The following is an 18,139-nucleotide window of genomic DNA, read 5'->3' on the forward strand; positions in this document are numbered from 1 at the left end:
GCTCAATATGATTAGGCTAGTAGCTAATGGACTGATATTTCTAGGCAAGTAAGAGAATATAAAAATTCAATTTCTTCTACTGGCCGGCTATTAGCAAATTGCTTATTATTAATAATTAGTTCACTGTTTGAAACAATTTTATATATAGGGGGCCGTCCATAAACTACGTTACCTACTTTAGGGGGGGAGAGGGTCAAAAAGTCTAAAAAATGCATTTTACTCTATGGTAACGACGGGGGAGGGGGTCTAAAAGAATGAAAAATTGGTAACGTAGTTTATGGACAGCCCCTAGTAGAAAATAGAAATTTAACAGTATATTAACAACTCACGGATGTAATGTGTGTTGGTATGTTTTCTCCAGTAGCTTCAACTGGAATATCCTCATATTTACTAAAATTAATTCCAGTATTGCCAGTGCCAAAAAGTTCCTCCTCCAATCGTTCATCGCGAGCTGTTGGTACTGTCCAGTCGATTTCTGAACGTCCACCTTTGTTACCACCTTCTCTTTCATCTTTCCATCTACCACCACCACCGCCACCGCTTCCCATTCTTTGATCGTTTCTATCTTGCCAGCGATCATTTCGAGGCTGTTCCTGCCAACGATCATTTCCAGAATTGGTCGCACGGTCCCCTCCGCGATCGTTATTTGAGAAGCGATAGTCCCTTCCATTTTCTTGAGGTCCTCTTCTATTTCGACCTCCGAAATTGCCAAAATCAACGTCTCGAGTGTTACGAGAATCTCTGTAAGTATTACCTCCACTACCACTTCTGCCTCGATCTCCACCACGGTCTCTGTCTCCACCATACAACGGTCTTCCGTTATTAGAAGACTGATTACCACCTGGCTGTGAGTTATCTACTAACAAAATATCAACAATGACATGGTAAAATTTTAGGATAATTAAAATTCGAATAATTTGAAACTTTAATTGATTAATCTTTAGATAGATTGAAATTCCGTTAATTTTAAGTTTCGATCGATTAAACTTGCATTTAATTAACAAATTTGTTTTGACCAATAGAAATTAGAGATGAATGAAATTAAAATTTAGGTGCAACTGAAATTTGAATCGAATAAAATTTAATTAAATTAAAATTTGGACGAATTAATATTTGAACAGATTCAAATTTCGATATTTTGAAGTGAGCTACCGGATCAAAGAAGGGCATATAATCCATTTAAATTACATTAGCCCTTCTTTGATCTGATAGCTTAATTGATGGTTTATTAGATTTACACTACCGTCGGGAATTATGCAACCTTTGATTTTTTGATATAAAAAGGGCTTAAATAATAAAATCCAATCATTTCTTCTCCCGTTTTAAAATTGCGTCCATTTTAACCCAAGGGTAAAAATGAACAACTGGCCTATGTGTTTTTTTACCCTAGGATAAAAATAGATGCCATCTTTAAATGGTAGAACAAATGAATAGTTTTTTCACCAGGCTGTCAGGTAACCTAAATGCGCCACGTTTGTGTCTTTGGAATAATTAAAATAATTGTAAGTAACTTGGGTCCAAAGGCAGACAATTGTTTACGTTGGGACACTTTCCTTCTCACGATCGAGATACTTATTCAACATGATATAAAGGGGCAGTGATTTCGATTAAGATGTAGGTATATGCTCAGTTCTACACTAATAAGTGGATATTCAGCAAATAAGTTTTTGAAAATTGTTCTTCTTGATCTAGGACATTTTACTATACAATAAACTTTAACTGAATTAATTAATTTTTTTCATTTATTTTTAAAAAATATTTAATTTTTTATTAAAATACATTTTAAACGAAATAAGTTTTTTTATTATTGGTTTTATTATTGGCTGCCATTGTTGAGCCAATGATGAATGACAATCATTGGCAACGTCGAGATCATTCCACAATTTTTGCACACAGAAAAAAAAATTCTGTAAGAATTATCGAATTTGTACCGAAATCGAGGATTTGTGCAAAAAAAACTTAACTTTTCATGAATATTACGTAAAATCTATTTAACTGTTCTGAAAGAATTCCGGAACTGTATCCGTAAGTCTTTAAACTTACCAATAAAAATAAATTCCTGAAAAAGTCTAGAACTATTTCATAATATTTCAGGAATTCTCCCATAGAAATAACGTTTCTTTGCCGGCATATTTACAATCACCTTATTCGAAGGAGGCGCATGAATATTGCCCAATTAACATGTGACAGAAATGTCAATTAACCGAAATGCATGACACACATGTCATTTGACATAAATGACAAGTATCTAAATTGTCATTTAACATAAACGACATGTAACAAAAATGTCATTTGACATAAATGACATGTTAAAATATTGTCATTTGACATAAATGAAATTTATCAAAAATGTCATTTGACATAAATGACAATTATTAAAATTGTCATTTGACATAAATGAAATTGATCAAAAATGTAATTTGACATAAATGCCAATTATCATAATTGTCATTTGACATATGTAACTATTATAAAACTTTATGGATTTTAATTTTCTAGTAAAGGTTTTTCAAGGATTTTTGACGTACTTTTCAATGCTGAAAACAGTTTTTTGAAAAAAAATTTTTAACCCCTTTTTCAAAAACAACCCTTATTTTTCATTTTTCACCCCTTTGGACATTTTTTTTTAATTTTATTTTTATTTGAAAGCTGAGGTTTTTTCCGATGAGCCATGTAAAAATAAAAATGTGACAAACATAAGTTTTCGAGAAAATTGATAACAAACTAAGCGGCGCGACCCTCCCATTGATGCAGTGGGCCATGCCGGGCTATTGTCTTACCTTTCAATATAATAGGTTTTACTATAATATTATTTTATTAATTACAGTTAACAAATAGTACAATTTTACATTTTTTGGTGCATAGTTTTTATAAATAATTATGTGAATTAATAATATTAATGATAATTGATGTTAATAATTAACAACTAATTGTACACTTGAATAATTTCTTTAAAAAAATTATCATTTATTCTTTTCTTTAAACGTTCTGTCAAGATATTTTTCAGTCTGTAATTTTAATAAATAATTCTGTAAATTTATGAATTAGAAGTTCTACATTCAAATTGTCTATAGAGTATTATTATTGATTTATTCTTTTCAACTTTTATGCCTGGCAAATTTTTCTTATTTATATTAGTTTGTCAATCTCTCACTAGATGGCCTATGATTTTTCTATAACTCAAAAGCGAGATTCATTTAAGCAGGTATAAGAAGGCGTCTGTAATCAAATGGTTTGCTTTTACAATTTATTTTGTGAATACGTTTTTCGAAGGTAAGTATTGTTCAAGGAAAATATGTTATCGAAATCGATTTTCTATTTGAAGATTCGACAATTATTTTTTCATTAATTCATTCTTATGATTTTTATCTTTTAAGTATATTTGTTTTGAAATTTCATTTCCGCTCAAATGACGGACACAAAAAAAGATTTAAATATTTCTTGGAGAAATGAATGTACAAATCCTTTTGGGAAAAAAATCATAGATTAAATGATTTACGTCGCATTTCAAGTTCACTGCGAGACAAATTTCCGACATTACCAGAGAATTCGAAAATTTGTTCTATATAAATTGAAAATATAATGTATTAAAATTACTTAGTTATATAATTGTTTATTTTTTGAAGTTAAAAAAAAATAAAAAAAAAACCATTGGCAAATTAAACTGATCCTCCAGTTTCTCACAAGCGCCAAACGAAAAGGACGATTAGTACACTGAGAGACCTTTTGGACTGCAGCGGAACAAGGTAAGTGACAGCAGCGCCACTATGGTTTTGGTGTGCGGCGGTACAATTTTGGGAGTGTGACTGTCCAAAATGTTGGTGAGTAGCTCACCGAAGTAGTGGGGACTCCATCTTTAGTTTGTAGCTGTACAACTTTTTGGCAGTCACGTGCCCAAAAATGTACCGCAGAAGCCCAAACGTATAGCCTCGTAGCTTACCAACAGAATGCTCCGCAGCCGCCTGTCGAAGGTCAGCTACGGAGCAATAGGTCTCTCAGTCTATATAAAAGAGTTTCTAAATCCCTTCTACCAGCGTGCGAATTAATGCGTCGTGTATTTGCGTTTATATGTGTATGTAGCGAAACTATTTTAGGTTATAGATTTAAGTGTGCATAAGAATATATGTAGGTAGGAAAGTGTCTCCATGTATCATCTCGACCAATCAGACACAATAAAGGCGTCTACTATATGCCTCCTTTTTTTCTTTCGTCTCGCCGTCAGAATTTTTCCGGAACTCGACCGTAACTTCTATCGACAATTCAGTAATATCTACTTCTACTCGACCGGAAATTATATATGAAATCTTTAAGTCCCTGGTTTCCTAAATATTACTGCAGAGTTCCGGAATTTTTACATATAATTCAGAAATATCTACTTCAAAAGTTCCGTCCTTTTTCCGAATAAAAGGTCTGTAATAATTATGGTTTTTTGCACAAATCCTCGCTTTCGGAACGATTTCGGGAATTCCTACACTGAAAAACTTTTGGGGCAGCTGCTCTCCCAATCAAAAAATTTCTATATTCAGTTAACTTCACTCATATAAAAACTTATGATAAATATTGAGTATGAAGTTAATTGAATATAGAAATTTTTCGATTGAGAGAGCAGCTGCCCCAAAAGTTTTTCAGTGTACGGAACTTTTTTTTCCGTGCAGGTTTGGGCCATTAATGGTTACCAATAATGAAGCATGAAAAAATCATTGGCTTCCAATATTGGTCCATTAATAAGCCAATGATACAAGCATTGGCAATTTCCCACTGGGTACTTAACAAGTTTAGAAAGTTTTTGGGTTACACATTTAGATTTTCTTATTTCCCTTCGCACTCTATAGGCCAACGCAAAATAGATTCTGTTTGCATTTTGCGAAGGTATTCTCCGTTAGCCTTATCAATTTTCAATTATATAGGAAAGATGTATGCAGGTTGAGACAGTTGATATTATAGTAAATTTTTTATTTATGAAAATCTCAACCCGCATACATCTCCCATACTTAGAAAAATAACAATTTATTGATTAAAAAATAATTTTGTTGAGCACTTTTTTTGATAATACTTAAATTTGGTTGACAAAATAAAGAAGAAAGCAGTAGTTAACTGGAGAAATTGGTTAACTTGGACTACTCCAGAAAAACTGTTATAGAAAAAAAAACTATAAAGGATATCGAAATATTCTTTTATTAAATTAAAACTGAGATAAGAGTAACTTTTCTTTACGATAAACATTTAATTAACATGAAAATGACAAAGATAATGAAAAAAAGTGAAAAGTGTTCTATAATGCCCCAATCGCCCCTATTTAAAAATTACTTATACTAACTTGAACCAGATTTATTGCGTAGATGAGGTGGCACGTATCGACCCCCACTGGCTTGGTGGGAGTCCTGCAAGTCCAGACCAGCTAACTAAAAAGAAAGTGATATTAATGTTAACAATTTGAATGATTATCTACATTTAGTGTTTGGTCAGTTTCTTTTTTAAGAGTAATTATTTATATGCGGAAAAAAATTGTTCATAAGAAAGTCGGAAAAAGTTCAAAAGCCCAGGATAACGTGATCATTTCATGAGTAATTCAAACTAGTGCTTTTAGATAAGTAATACACTGTTTTTGAAGTAGTTTGGAATATTTCATCACTTATTGATGAATTACACAACATGACTTTCTTATAAAGTCTCATTTGAAAAATTCGGGAACTATTTCAGAAAGAAAATGTGAATTAAATGAAAGAAAAAATTGAAGATCCCGATCAAATAACTCGACCGACGCTCGGACGAACGCTCTAATGGTAGTTGGGTAGCAGTGATCCGCCCAGAGACTGTCACTGCATGCTACTTGACTGGTAATAGAGCGGTCGTCCGAGTATCGGTCGAGTTATTTGATCGGGACCCTTACACGTTTTTCCTCAATTGAAAAATATTTACTAAAATATCTACTTATAAATACTTAATAAAGTTTGTTACATATTTTCTTTCAGCGTAGTAAACAAATTTTTCGTCCAGAACTTCAGGCACATATTTTTACAACGATTTTAGTCGAATAAATTTTGGTAAATATATTTTTTAATTATCGCTTGGCATTGTCATTTCGATTATGTCTCCTAATAACATGTACCATTTTGAAATTTGTTGACTCAATTTTTGTAGAAGTTACAGAAGTGGGAAAAAGTATGTCTCACAATACCTTAATCTCTTCTATAACCACAACAAAACTTTAGAAATTGTAATTTTCAAATAGCGTTCATTAAAAGATTTTTCATGCATTTTTTAATGCCAGAAAAAGTTTTTTTAACGAAATTTTTTAAACCACTTTTTTGCAAAATTATTGGATTTCTTACATTTTTTCAAACCCCATTGTTGTCCCACGTTCATCTTTAGGGTAGGGCGGGGATAATTGAGCATTTTTTCACTTGATCGGTCGTAGCTCCTCAACGAAAAGTCCAAATTGCTTGCTATGCATACTGATGGATAAGAAATCTATCTCTTTTTAAAAATCTCTATAGTAATTTACTTCTAATATATCACGTTTAAGAGCTAGAGTCGTTTAAGTCAAATATGCTCAACGTTCCCCACAGATGAGGTAAGTTAAGCAAGGGTATATGGGGCAAATTGAGCAGTTAGAAATTTCAGCCAAACCATAGCTATTTTTTGTCAATTTTTTATTTATAATTTTTTAGTGTCATGAAAATGAAATATAAAACATTTTCTTTTAAACATTAATAGTAAAAAAAGAATTCACAAAACCTCAACTTAAAAGTGTAATTTTTGGAATCGACTCAGTCTTTCTGCTTTAAATCACATTCACTTTAATAATCACTTATTGTTAGTCATCAGATCGATTCAATTTAAAATTAAAAATGACAGTAAGGGGCCATTCATTAATTACGTAAAGGTCACTGAAATATATATACTACTGGAACAGGCTAGAGGAAAAGGAAGCTATTCTTACGTAAGATTTTGACAAGTATTTTCCATTTTTACTGTTGTAATTAATTCTTTTAATTACATTAAGATTTTTGAAAACTTACGTAAAAAGGGGGAGGGAGTCTGAAAAATCTTAATGGGGTTACATACCTTTATATGGGTCAAAAAATAAATTTTTTTTATTGCATATATCAAAAGTACATACTCTAGAGAACTTTTTCCCGAAATTTTAACAAAATCGGAGCACTAGAACTAAAGTTCTGATTCTGAAATCAGAATCAAAAGTCAGCTATATTCAGTTTGGATTCTGGTACCTGAATCAAAAGTCTAGTTCATTCAAGTTTTGATTCTAAAAACAGAATAAAGTAAATCCGAACGCTTTTAGTAAGTTTCAACAATCACATAAGTTTTTTCTTTAAAAAAAAAATACTTCCGGTATTCTGGTGCATGAAGTTGTTACTTTACTTCCATAGAACAATTTTATGGGGTAGCAAAAATTTTTGATAAATTACAATCGCAGGAAACTTAGCGTTCGTATTTACCTCGATACTTTGCAACTTTCCTAAAATACCGGAGTAAATACGAACGCCACTGTATTTCAGAAAAATCTTAGGGAAAATAAATTTAAAGTATTGCAATTGTTAAACTTATATAAAAACTCAAAAAAAATACGATAATAAACCTATTATGTAATAATGCATCATATATAAATACAAAAATCAAACAGGTTAAAAATTAAAATGCATTACACAATTAAAACCTTCAATAACTTTATCAAATCATAACGGATTTTTGCAAAACTTGGTACAGAAAGTATTTTAGAGTGATTGAATGTACCCAGGTGCGAATTGTCGGTCGGCCCATGGTCGGGCCGACCATGTGCATGGTCGGCCCACCTCGGGCAGCCAGAGGTCGGGCCAACTAGCGAATTGATAACGTCGGCCGACCTATGGTCGACTAAGTTGGACCGACTATGGGTACCATAGTCGGGCCGACCAAGGCTGCCCTAGTTGGGCCGACCATCCTTGCCGACGGTCGGCAGCCATAGTCGGGCCGACCATGGCAGCCATAGTTGGGCCAACCTTGGCTGCCGACCATCCAACTTGACGGTCGGCAGCCATAGTCGGCCCGACTAAGGCAGCCGAGGTCGGCCCAACTATGGCTGCCATGGTCGGCCCGACTATGGCTGCCGACCGTCGGCTATGATAGTCGGCCCAACTATGGCAGCCTTGGTCGGCCCGACTATGGCTGCCGATGGTCGGGCCAACTAGCGAATTGATAACGTCGGCCGACCTATGGTCGACTAAGTCGGGCCAACTATGGGTACCATAGTTGGGCCGACCTTGGCTGCCGACCATCCAACTTGACGGTCGGCAGCCATAGTCGGCCCGACTATGGCTGCCATGGTTGGGCCAACCTTGGCAGCTAAAATTTTGCCGACCATAAACATTAAAATATAAAAATTTGTTATACAAATAACATATATTAGTAATCATTTTAAATTCATTATACATTTATTTTATATACTTAAACACTAAACGCAATCGTAAACATACATATATACAAATTAAAATTTTTAACGCTCGCAGGGATCGAACTCGCAACCTAACGCACCGCAGTCTAATACGCTAACCACTACACTACGCAATGACATATGAGTCACGGAGAAAAATAAATGTTATAAGCTACAGCTTGAAAAAAATTAAAGTTAGTAATTCAAAATAATAAATTAATCACATATAACCTTTTTTCTTTTTAAATTAATCAATTACAAGTAAATTAACAAAAACATTTTACATTTGTCAATGGTAGGAGAGAAATTTACTTTATGATGGTCGGCCCAACTATGGCAGCCAAGGTTGGACCGACCTTGGCTGCCAAGGTCGTATCGACCATTGTCCCCCATGGTCGGCCCAACTATGGCAGCCAAGGTTGGCCCAACTATGGCTGCCAAGGTTGTGCCAACCATTTTCCCCTTAGTCGGCCCAACTGTGGCTGCCATAGTTGGACCGACTATGGGGAAGAATGGTCGGCCCAACTATGGCAGCCACAGTTGGGCCAACCATGGCTGCCAAGGTTGTGCCGACCATTACCCCCATGGTCGGCCCAACTATGGCAGCCATGGTTGGCCCAACTGTGGCTGCCATAGTTGGACCGACCATTACCCCCCCTGGTCGGCCCAACTATGGCAGCCAAGGTTGGCCCAACTATGGCTGCCAAGGTTGTGCCGACCATAATCCCCCATAGTCGGCCCAACTATGGCTGCAATGGTCGGCCCAACTGTGACTGCCGACGTCGGCAGCCATAGTCGGCCCAACTTTGGGTGCAAATATTTACCATGGTCGGCCCAACTCTGGCTGCCGACCGGTCGGCAGCCAGAGTTGGGCCGACCATGGGCCGACGAACCAACTCTGGCGGCCGACCGAAATTCGCACCTGGGATCGTGTTTCTTTTGAGAAAAATAATTCTGTAATCCTTGATATACCGACCATCGATATACTCGGCTGCCAGTCATGCTGACTACATTCCCCGTAGTCGGCCCAACTGCGGTTTTCAAAGTCATGCCGACCATTCTCCCCCTAGTCGGCCCAACTGTGGCTGCCATAGTTTGGCCGACTATGGGGAAGAATGGTCGGCCCAACTATGGCAGCCAAGGTTGGACCGACCTTGGCTGCCAAGGTCGTACCGACCATTGTCCCCCATGGTCGGCCCAACTATGGCAGCCAAGGTTGGCCCAACTATGGCTGCCAAGGTTGTGCCAACCATTTTCCCCTTAGTCGGCCCAACTGTGGCTGCCAAGGTTGTGCCGACCATTACCCCCATGGTCGGCCCAACTATGGCAGCCATGGTTGGCCCAACTGTGGCTGCCATAGTTGGACCGACCATTACCCCCCCTGGTCGGCCCAACTATGGCAGCCAAGGTTGGCCCAACTATGGCTGCCAAGGTTGTGCCGACCATAATCCCCCATAGTCGGCCCAACTATGGCTGCAATGGTCGGCCCAACTGTGACTGCCGACGTCGGCAGCCATAGTCGGCCCAACTTTGGGTGCAAATATTTACCATGGTCGGCCCAACTCTGGCTGCCGACCGGTCGGCAGCCAGAGTTGGGCCGACCATGGGCCGACGAACCAACTCTGGCGGCCGACCGAAATTCGCACCTGGGTAAATACAAAAATAAAAGTTAAATTTTTTAAATTCAAAATGGCGGACTTTCCTAAAACTTATTTTTAAAAATGATCAAATTTGCTAACTCCAAATTCGTAATCAGCGACCCTGAAAACCCCGAGTAACAATTTTCGAGAGAATCCAATGAATTTTTTAATTCTCGTCCGCCATTTTGAATTTTGAAAAACTGACTTCAAATTGGTAATTAGCGACCCCAAAAACCGTAGAATACCAAATTTTATTAAGATCCTGAAAAACTTTTTTCAACAAACCATTTGGCAAAAAAATTGAAACACTCCTTCGAGAGAACAGAGATTAAGTTTCTGCTTATTAATTACTAACGAGGATACGTATAGAAAGAAAAACTTTTTTCTATGTACTTTTATAATGTTAAAATAATAGTGTAATGAAATAAAAACAATTTTGTGTGGCTCTGATGTAAAAAAAAATTATTGAAAATACCGTTCGGATTTACCCCGGTTTTCCAATTTTCCTGGGTAAATACGAACGGTCTGATATTATTAATAAAATTTTACAGAAGGCAAAAATCAAAAATAGTTTCTGTTCTAGTATTCAAAACAAACAATTATAAATAATAAAATAAATTTTTAGCTTCTTTTTCTTCAAATACGAGACAAAATACTGAAAGAGTGTCATCTTTGATTTTCAATCTTTTTTGCAATACTCGTTATCTTTGTTTATGCTGTTGCTAATTAACAAACGAAAAATGGGATAATACTTAGAATCTCTTGAAGAGGATCTGAGGTAAAAATTCTCATATCAAACTTATTTTTAAAAATTTTAATTAAGCTGAAATAATTAGCGTTCGGATTTACCCCCCGTTCGGATTTACCCCGGCTGAACCTAAATTATTTTTAAATATTTTATCGTAATTTTTAAACATCACCATTCCCGCAATACTAGATAGTGGCTAGAATACAAAATTGTGACAAATGGGCGTAGCGCCATTACAGTGTCACGGCAAGCTAGGATGGTGCCATCCTAGCGCCACGATATTTTTCTACACGGGAATTATTTAAATTTTAATTGATTATTTTTTTCTAGATACCAGCATTTCCGTCGATAAACGTCCTTAATATTAGAAAAACACTTTGGAGACAAATTAATATTTGAAATAAATGGCGTTACGACTGCTTAACAACCGTTTTAAATCATTAATTTCTAAAAATTTAAAATACTTAAATATTCATAAAATCTTTATTTTATCGATGGTTGATTGCTCATCGGCTCAAACTATATATGTGGGTTATAGTGAACTATCCTTCTTATTACATTAAGTTCCAAAACGACCAAGACTATACCACAAAATTTTTGTTTCTTATAAATTTAATTTTGACTATATACATTATTTTATAAACAATTAAAGACTGGATTTTTCATAACTATTACATTTTACTATTATAAAAAATGATTTTTCTGACTGCATGACGTAGTACGCAATGTATACTTTAAATATTGAACTGATCAAACAATTAGAATGTCAACTATTTGACTTCCATATTTTTAAAAATGATTTTTAGACTTTTTGATCTGCTAAATCATTAAATCTTTAGTATTAAGTCGCCTATGGTCCATACTTTTTAAATTTCCATATGTCGGTAAGAACATGCTTCTATGATAAACACAAAAAACGACTATATGTATATATGTGTTTCTGCGTCTAACGTGCGCATACGAGGAAGATAAAGAGAACGACTATACGTCTAATGTGCATGTTAGACGAAGATGACGAATATCAGTTCGACCAATTAAAGGTCACTGTAGATGACACTAACAGGGTATTAAATGTTCTTCACAATAAAAAATTGAAACTTGAGAATTAAAAATAAAAGCTTAATAGATTTTTGTATATCATTCAAATTTTCACTGAATGAATGTAAGTATAATCAAATAGTATCTGCATTTTTTCAACAAGTGCTTGCGTATCAGCACAATTTGTCTGTCAATAAATAATGTCTATTTCACATCCACAACTTAAATGCAATCATGAAGAAAATCGATTGAAATTATGCGCTACATGTGGGAAAAAAATTGTTTTTCAAAATGAACCTTCCCAGTATTTCTTATTAACTGAAAAACATTAAAGTAATACGTGAGAGATAATAATAATAATCAATGATCAGTTTAATATTTCTAATGAGAAATTTCCAAAAAGTCTGTGTAGCTCTTGTCGACTAACTATATTAATGAATATGAAAAAAAATTTTAAAAGACCTTGTCCAAATATCCCTAATTACCTGGATCTTAATTTGGCAAAAGAAACAAGAACGTTGATTTGTAACTGCTACATATGCTTAACAGCGCGACTTCCTAGCTATTTAAAAACAAAAAAAGGTAGAAGTCAAGATAGAAAGTTCTCTACTAAAATTGATATAAATAATGGCCTTAATGGTACACTGTGCAAAATGGATCACTTTCTAAAAGTGAAGAGAATGCAATCGAAGCGCGATCTTCTATTCAAATCTATAGTAGTTGTTTCCAAGAAATAGGTAAAGGCATTTCACATTCTTGTAAAGGTCCTTCTTCTTCTAATGCACGTGATAATGTGTTCAATATAGTGGAACAATTACCTGAGGAACAGCAGAAACAACTAGTAACTACTCTTTTAAAATGAAAACTTGTGAGTAGTGAAGGAGGAAAAAATGAGATTCCTTTGAATACAGCAGGTTCAAAGGCTCGCATAACTATAAATAAAAAAAGGAGAAAGAAGTAATCTTTTCTGCTCAAAGTTTAGATCAATTTCAAACTATTACTGGCTGTTCTACAAATTATATGAAAAAATTGGCAAACTTCATTCGTTCTTCTGCTGGAAGAAAAGCAGTTCCTTCAAATCATAATCAACATATGTATGAAAAACCAAAAATGATGGAAAACATTTACAAAGAAGGTCTCTATGAATTCGAAACGTCTAAGGAAGGAGTTAAAAAAGACCAGTCGTGTATGCCAATGCGTCAGAACTTCTTGATTTTGCCTTTGAGAATCGGAACATTGAGCATATAGAAGAAACAAGAATAAAAGTAATGTCAGATGAAGGCCAAGGTTTTTTTTTAAATTTCTATCTCAATTTCAATCCAAGAAGACGAAAAAGAAGAAAATGATTCAGATACGTATGAAAGTAAGAACGTTTCATTTTACTCTACTGGTGGAAGTACAGCGAACGAACGCAAAATGAATAGTGTCTACAAATTGACTTAATTATGCATAGTTCCTCAGATTAAAGAGACTTATGAAAATTTCAAAACCTTAGTTGAATTAACCAAACAGAATGAGATACCTTTCAAATTTCTTTTAGACTTAAAACCTTTTCTTGTTGCTAATGGACAGCAAACGGCGACGGCAACTTACTCTTGCTCTTATTGTTTTATTACATTAATTGAATTAAAGAGATTTGATAAAATTGTTGATGATAATAATTCGAATAAAGATGAAGAGAATTTTCATTTAAAGACTTACAAACAGTTGAAAAATGACTATTTGCAATTTAAAAGAATAGGTTGTGACAAGAAAAAAGCTAAAGAATGTCACAGCACTATTCATTCCTCCTAACCACCTCTCTGAAGTTGGCATCGACGCCTCAGCGCCGAAAATTGTTTTTCTCAGAATCAAAAATTTCAAATTATTTTTTTTAATTGTTCATTCCAGATAATACCTTGCAAAATACTTCTCAAGGCATTGTGGGACCCAAAAATTTTACGCATTTGTATCATAAATAACTATTTTTTGTTTGTTTAGATAATTAATTGTAAGGAAAACGTCACTAAATATAAAAAATCAATAAACAATCTTCCCAATAAGGAAAATAATAAGATAGAATTAAATTTCAATTAAAGAAACATCGTATTTATTATACAACAAATAGTTTTAACTAATTGTTGTCGTTCACGAAGAAACGTCTGTCGGTGAACTTTGCAAAACTTCATAAATCTCCGTAAAGTGGACGGAGATTCACTAAAGCGTGCACAAAGTTCCCTAACCGATCAGTAATCTTCGTGAATTTCTGTTGCAAGGGAAACAGACATAGGCCGGTTTGCCCCCACAGGCCCATTAAGACCATTAAGATTTGTATAAAACAAATGCTTCGTAAAATCATTAAATAATATACCGATAAATTTAACTTAGGTATGCACCTTTTAAACCTGAAAAACAATTTTAATAAACATTACTCGATTTTCTCACAAATTGCTTATGAACAGATCCGTAAAAATTTCTAGCTGAAGCGAAAAAACAAATTTTTTTTATAAAATTGCACAAACACAATTAAAAAATGTCAAACTGAGGAAATAAGGTATTCTTAATATAGTCTTTTCAAATTTATAATTGACATATTTTAAAATTTCACCAATTCGAAGAAATTAACACCTGGCCGGTTTACCCACATGGTCGGTTTGCCCTAGTCTCCCCTATATTTTAAACTTTTATTATAAAAAAAGTAAATACTTTGAAAAATGAAAAATCTGACGGCACCATTATTATGAGCTATATTACAAAAACGTCTAAATAAAAAAACTGAATTGACATTTATGTATCAAAGTTTTTTAATTTGTGATTTCTTTTTATCAAAATTCCCTGACTTCTCCCTGACTAACAAAATTCACTGACTTGTGGCCACCCTGCTCCTGAACTACATCTCTTACGAGGATTTGTCAATCACCTTTTTTGGGATGGTATAGTTAAAATAGGTGGTATCGGAGAAGAAAAGGCTTTGCTGTGGCCAAACAAACTAGGCATATCTCACAAAAGCTATCAAGGAAATATTTTTGAAGGCAATCATTGTCGAAAACTTCTTAAAGAAGCGGATAAATTACAGGATCCTGAAATTTACAATTATGTCGGCCGGTGACTTTGTAGATAATTCATTTTTAAATAATACTTTCTTAAGACCAAACACATGTACATATATATAAAAGCAACAAATTTTCCATTTCTTTGATATTTTAGGGCAATTTTACTTATCTCTTTCATTTTCGAAAATTTACAATACTTTACAACACTTTAAAAAACAACCCCTTAAATTTGCCTAAACCTACATTCATCAAAATTCCACCCGGGATCGTTCAAATATATTTTTTTCTTCAAGGGCACTTTAAACAGACTAATGAACCAATTTTCTCGTAAAAATTATTCAATATCAACCCTTAATGTAAATTTTAGGGGTGAGCATATTTCACACATATTTATTTACACTAAAACAACAAATTACAAAAGGATATGTACATTTTTTTACGTATAATTTGTTGTGCTCGTCGAAAAACCATTTTTTGGGAACGAGTTACGCACTCGTTGCGCGTTTTCCCAGAACGATTACATAGAAATGTTAAGTGACACAATGTTCTACCACGCAGATTTCTTTTCTTGGATAGCTGAAAATGTAAATTTTATATGGGCGAATGTTAAATAATGATTGCTCAAAAGTATTATAAGAAAATTGATGATGTTCAAAAATCAGCAAAATTTAGTGACACTTATGAATAGTTCATTATCTCGCATATCACAAGTGGCACACTTGTCTAATACACATTTTTTAATCCTTCAGAACCCATAAATGAATGTCAAAAAACCCCAAGCATTAAAAACGATTGCTTAAAAAGTTATCGTTTGTTTAAATATCTAATTTTGCCTAATAAGACCATTTTTTATTTTTCACACTCGTGAGTAGTATTAACAAATGTAAATTAAATGTGAATTGACAATTTGGAGGTTTTTTTGCGGCACCGATATCGCAGTACGCAATTCGTAACGAGCTCGTGAGATATCCCCATATACACGCGCGTGCCTTTTTTATCCGCAAAAATGGATCGTATAAAAAAAGTAAAATGTGGATAACTTTGAAATAGGAGCAGCTATGATTTCATTCTAACCGGATTTTTCACCTACAATCATCCTTAAATACAACCCCACTTTCAGTTTTTCTTGACACTTTTGTTCAACCTATCGTCGCTTCCTGCCCACCGTGGTCGCAAGGCGGCTGCCTCAAACGTAGGTCTCCTTATAGAATCGGGGTACTCAATTGTTGTCCTACCTGACATTAAAATATTCCCAAAAATTTTTTTGACTTTTTTGAAATTTTCGGGGAGATAGAGAGGAGTCAATTTTATTAGTTTTCCCTGACACCGTCTACTATTTGAATTTTTTCTGTCTATAAATGCAAAAAACAAAATTTTCGCAGGTATGTTTTTTGAAGGTTTTTTCATGCTCTTTCCAATGGTGAATTTCGTTTTTAAAAATTTTTGAATTTTGACCTTGATTTTCTATAATTTAACATAATGTATAGTGTAGTGGTTAGCGTGTTAGACTTCGATGCGTTAGGTTGCGAGTTCGGTTCTTGTGAGCGTTACAAATTTTCAAATGTTTAAACAATTGCGTTTTCTGTCATGACTTATATTATAAATATATAATGAATTAATAATTATAATTTTTTAAACTTTTTTAAACTTTGACAATACTGGGCCTCTAATGGCAGCCAAGATTAGCCCAGTAATGGCGTCTGATACTTGGCTGCCGACGTCCAACCGCAGTTAACACCACAAGATTCGGCCCTGTATTGTCTGCCAAGACTTGGTGCCCGAATTGACAATGCGGGGCTAATATTGGCCCATGTTGGTTTTCACGCGGCGCGGTAAGAGTCGACCGCCTCGCCGCGCGCGCTGACAAAATCTTTGACATTTAATATCTCAAAACAAAAAAAATCGGCATTCTCAAAATTTATATACAGATCGGAAAAAACCTCAGATTTCGTTTGCAAAAAAAACGGACCGATTTTAGTGAAATTAGCAAATTTATGTTTAATTATAGAAAATCAAGGTCTAAATTCAAAAATTTTTTAAAACGAAATTCACGATTGGAAAGAGCATGAAAAAACCTTCAAAAATCATACCTGACAAAAATTTTTTATTGCATTTCACGGAAAAAAGTGGTGCTAATAACGCACCAGCATTTATCGTCCGTTAAATGCAGCTGGGAATAAGTGAATAGTCGCTGATTCAAATTTAAAAAGTATAGTATATTAATTATACTTTCGGAAAGGAGAAATATCAATTTTTAAGAAAAAAAATGTAAAACTTAAATAATTTATATGTTTATACAATTTGTATAGGATAAAATTTTTCTTTCACATCGCTTCTACAGAATTTTTTAAAAATGATTAGATAAAATGTAATATGGCTTATTTTCTTCAAAAAATGATTCTTAACCACTGCACTTTAGGGATTTTCAAACAAGCAAGCCGTTTGGAAAATAATAATATTTGTTTAAAACAATCTAAATTTTTCTGTTTAAAAAATAGCCATATTTTGGCTAAAAATAAGTCATATATTACATTGAGATCGAATCATTTTTAAAAAATTCTGTAAAAGCGATATAACAAAAAAATTTGTATCCTTTGCAAATTGTATAAACAAATAAACTTTGTAGATTTTAAATTATTTTCTTAAAAATTGATATTTCTGTCAGAAAGTACAATTAATAACATTATTTTGATTATTTAAAAGTTAATTTTTTTCTGGAAGTTTGCATTTCCGTAGATAAACGTCCTTAAAAAAATCAGACTATGGGAATTGTGTTCTATAGCGCTGCAGTGGAGATAACTCACCGTAGACAGAAGGATAATCTGTAAAATAAATACACTAAAAGAAATGTTTTAAAGATATGTGTTAAATATATAGGCAGGTCTATGCCAAACAAAAATATAGTCGACTTTGACCTCTTCGATTTGGCTCAAATTTTTTTACCATTTTGTACCCTTCACAAAAGAGCTTCATGATTTTTTAAAAATTTTTTCATCAAGCCGCTTACGAGATATGAGTTTTTCAAAATTAGAGAATTTTAATCATTTTTTATTTTTGAATGCTCATAACTTCCTTAAAAATGCATCAATTTAAAAAGTTTTTTTTCTTAAACGTGTGTTTTTAACTCAACTTTTCAAAAATTTCATGCAAAAAATTATAAAATTAAAATTTTTATTTCTGCATTTAAGAAAAAAAATATTTAAACGTAACGGAACCTCAAAAATATCACCCACTTTAATTTGATGCACTA

General features: G+C 33.9%; 1 protein-coding gene and 1 long non-coding RNA gene across 3 annotated transcripts in view; one reads left to right on the forward strand and one right to left on the reverse strand.

Annotated features, from left to right (window-relative positions):
- The window catches only part of LOC127287432 (ATP-dependent RNA helicase bel), a 43,083-nt gene that overhangs the window by 16,982 nt on the left and 7,962 nt on the right, over positions 1–18,139 (reverse strand). Inside the window, exons 2-3 of one of the 2 annotated variants that reach the window (XM_051314376.1) lie at positions 5,318–5,402; positions 330–856 (exon numbers count right to left, since the gene is read on the reverse strand). In XM_051314376.1, the coding sequence (XP_051170333.1) occupies positions 330–856; positions 5,318–5,402 (612 nt within the window). Of the gene's footprint in view, positions 1–329; positions 860–5,317; positions 5,403–18,139 lie in introns of both variants that reach the window. The other variant, XM_051314369.1, reaches the window with a different exon arrangement.
- On the forward strand, positions 8,161–10,025 carry LOC127287445 (uncharacterized). The gene is made up of 3 exons (XR_007843885.1): positions 8,161–8,776; positions 9,574–9,718; positions 9,840–10,025. It is a non-coding gene; the product is annotated as an uncharacterized LOC127287445 (long non-coding RNA).

Source organism: Leptopilina boulardi, unplaced genomic scaffold (assembly GCF_019393585.1).
Source record: "Leptopilina boulardi isolate dan_hultmark-lab unplaced genomic scaffold, ZJU_Lbou_2.1 LbouV2_122, whole genome shotgun sequence".
Lineage (NCBI taxonomy): Eukaryota > Metazoa > Arthropoda > Insecta > Hymenoptera > Figitidae > Leptopilina > Leptopilina boulardi.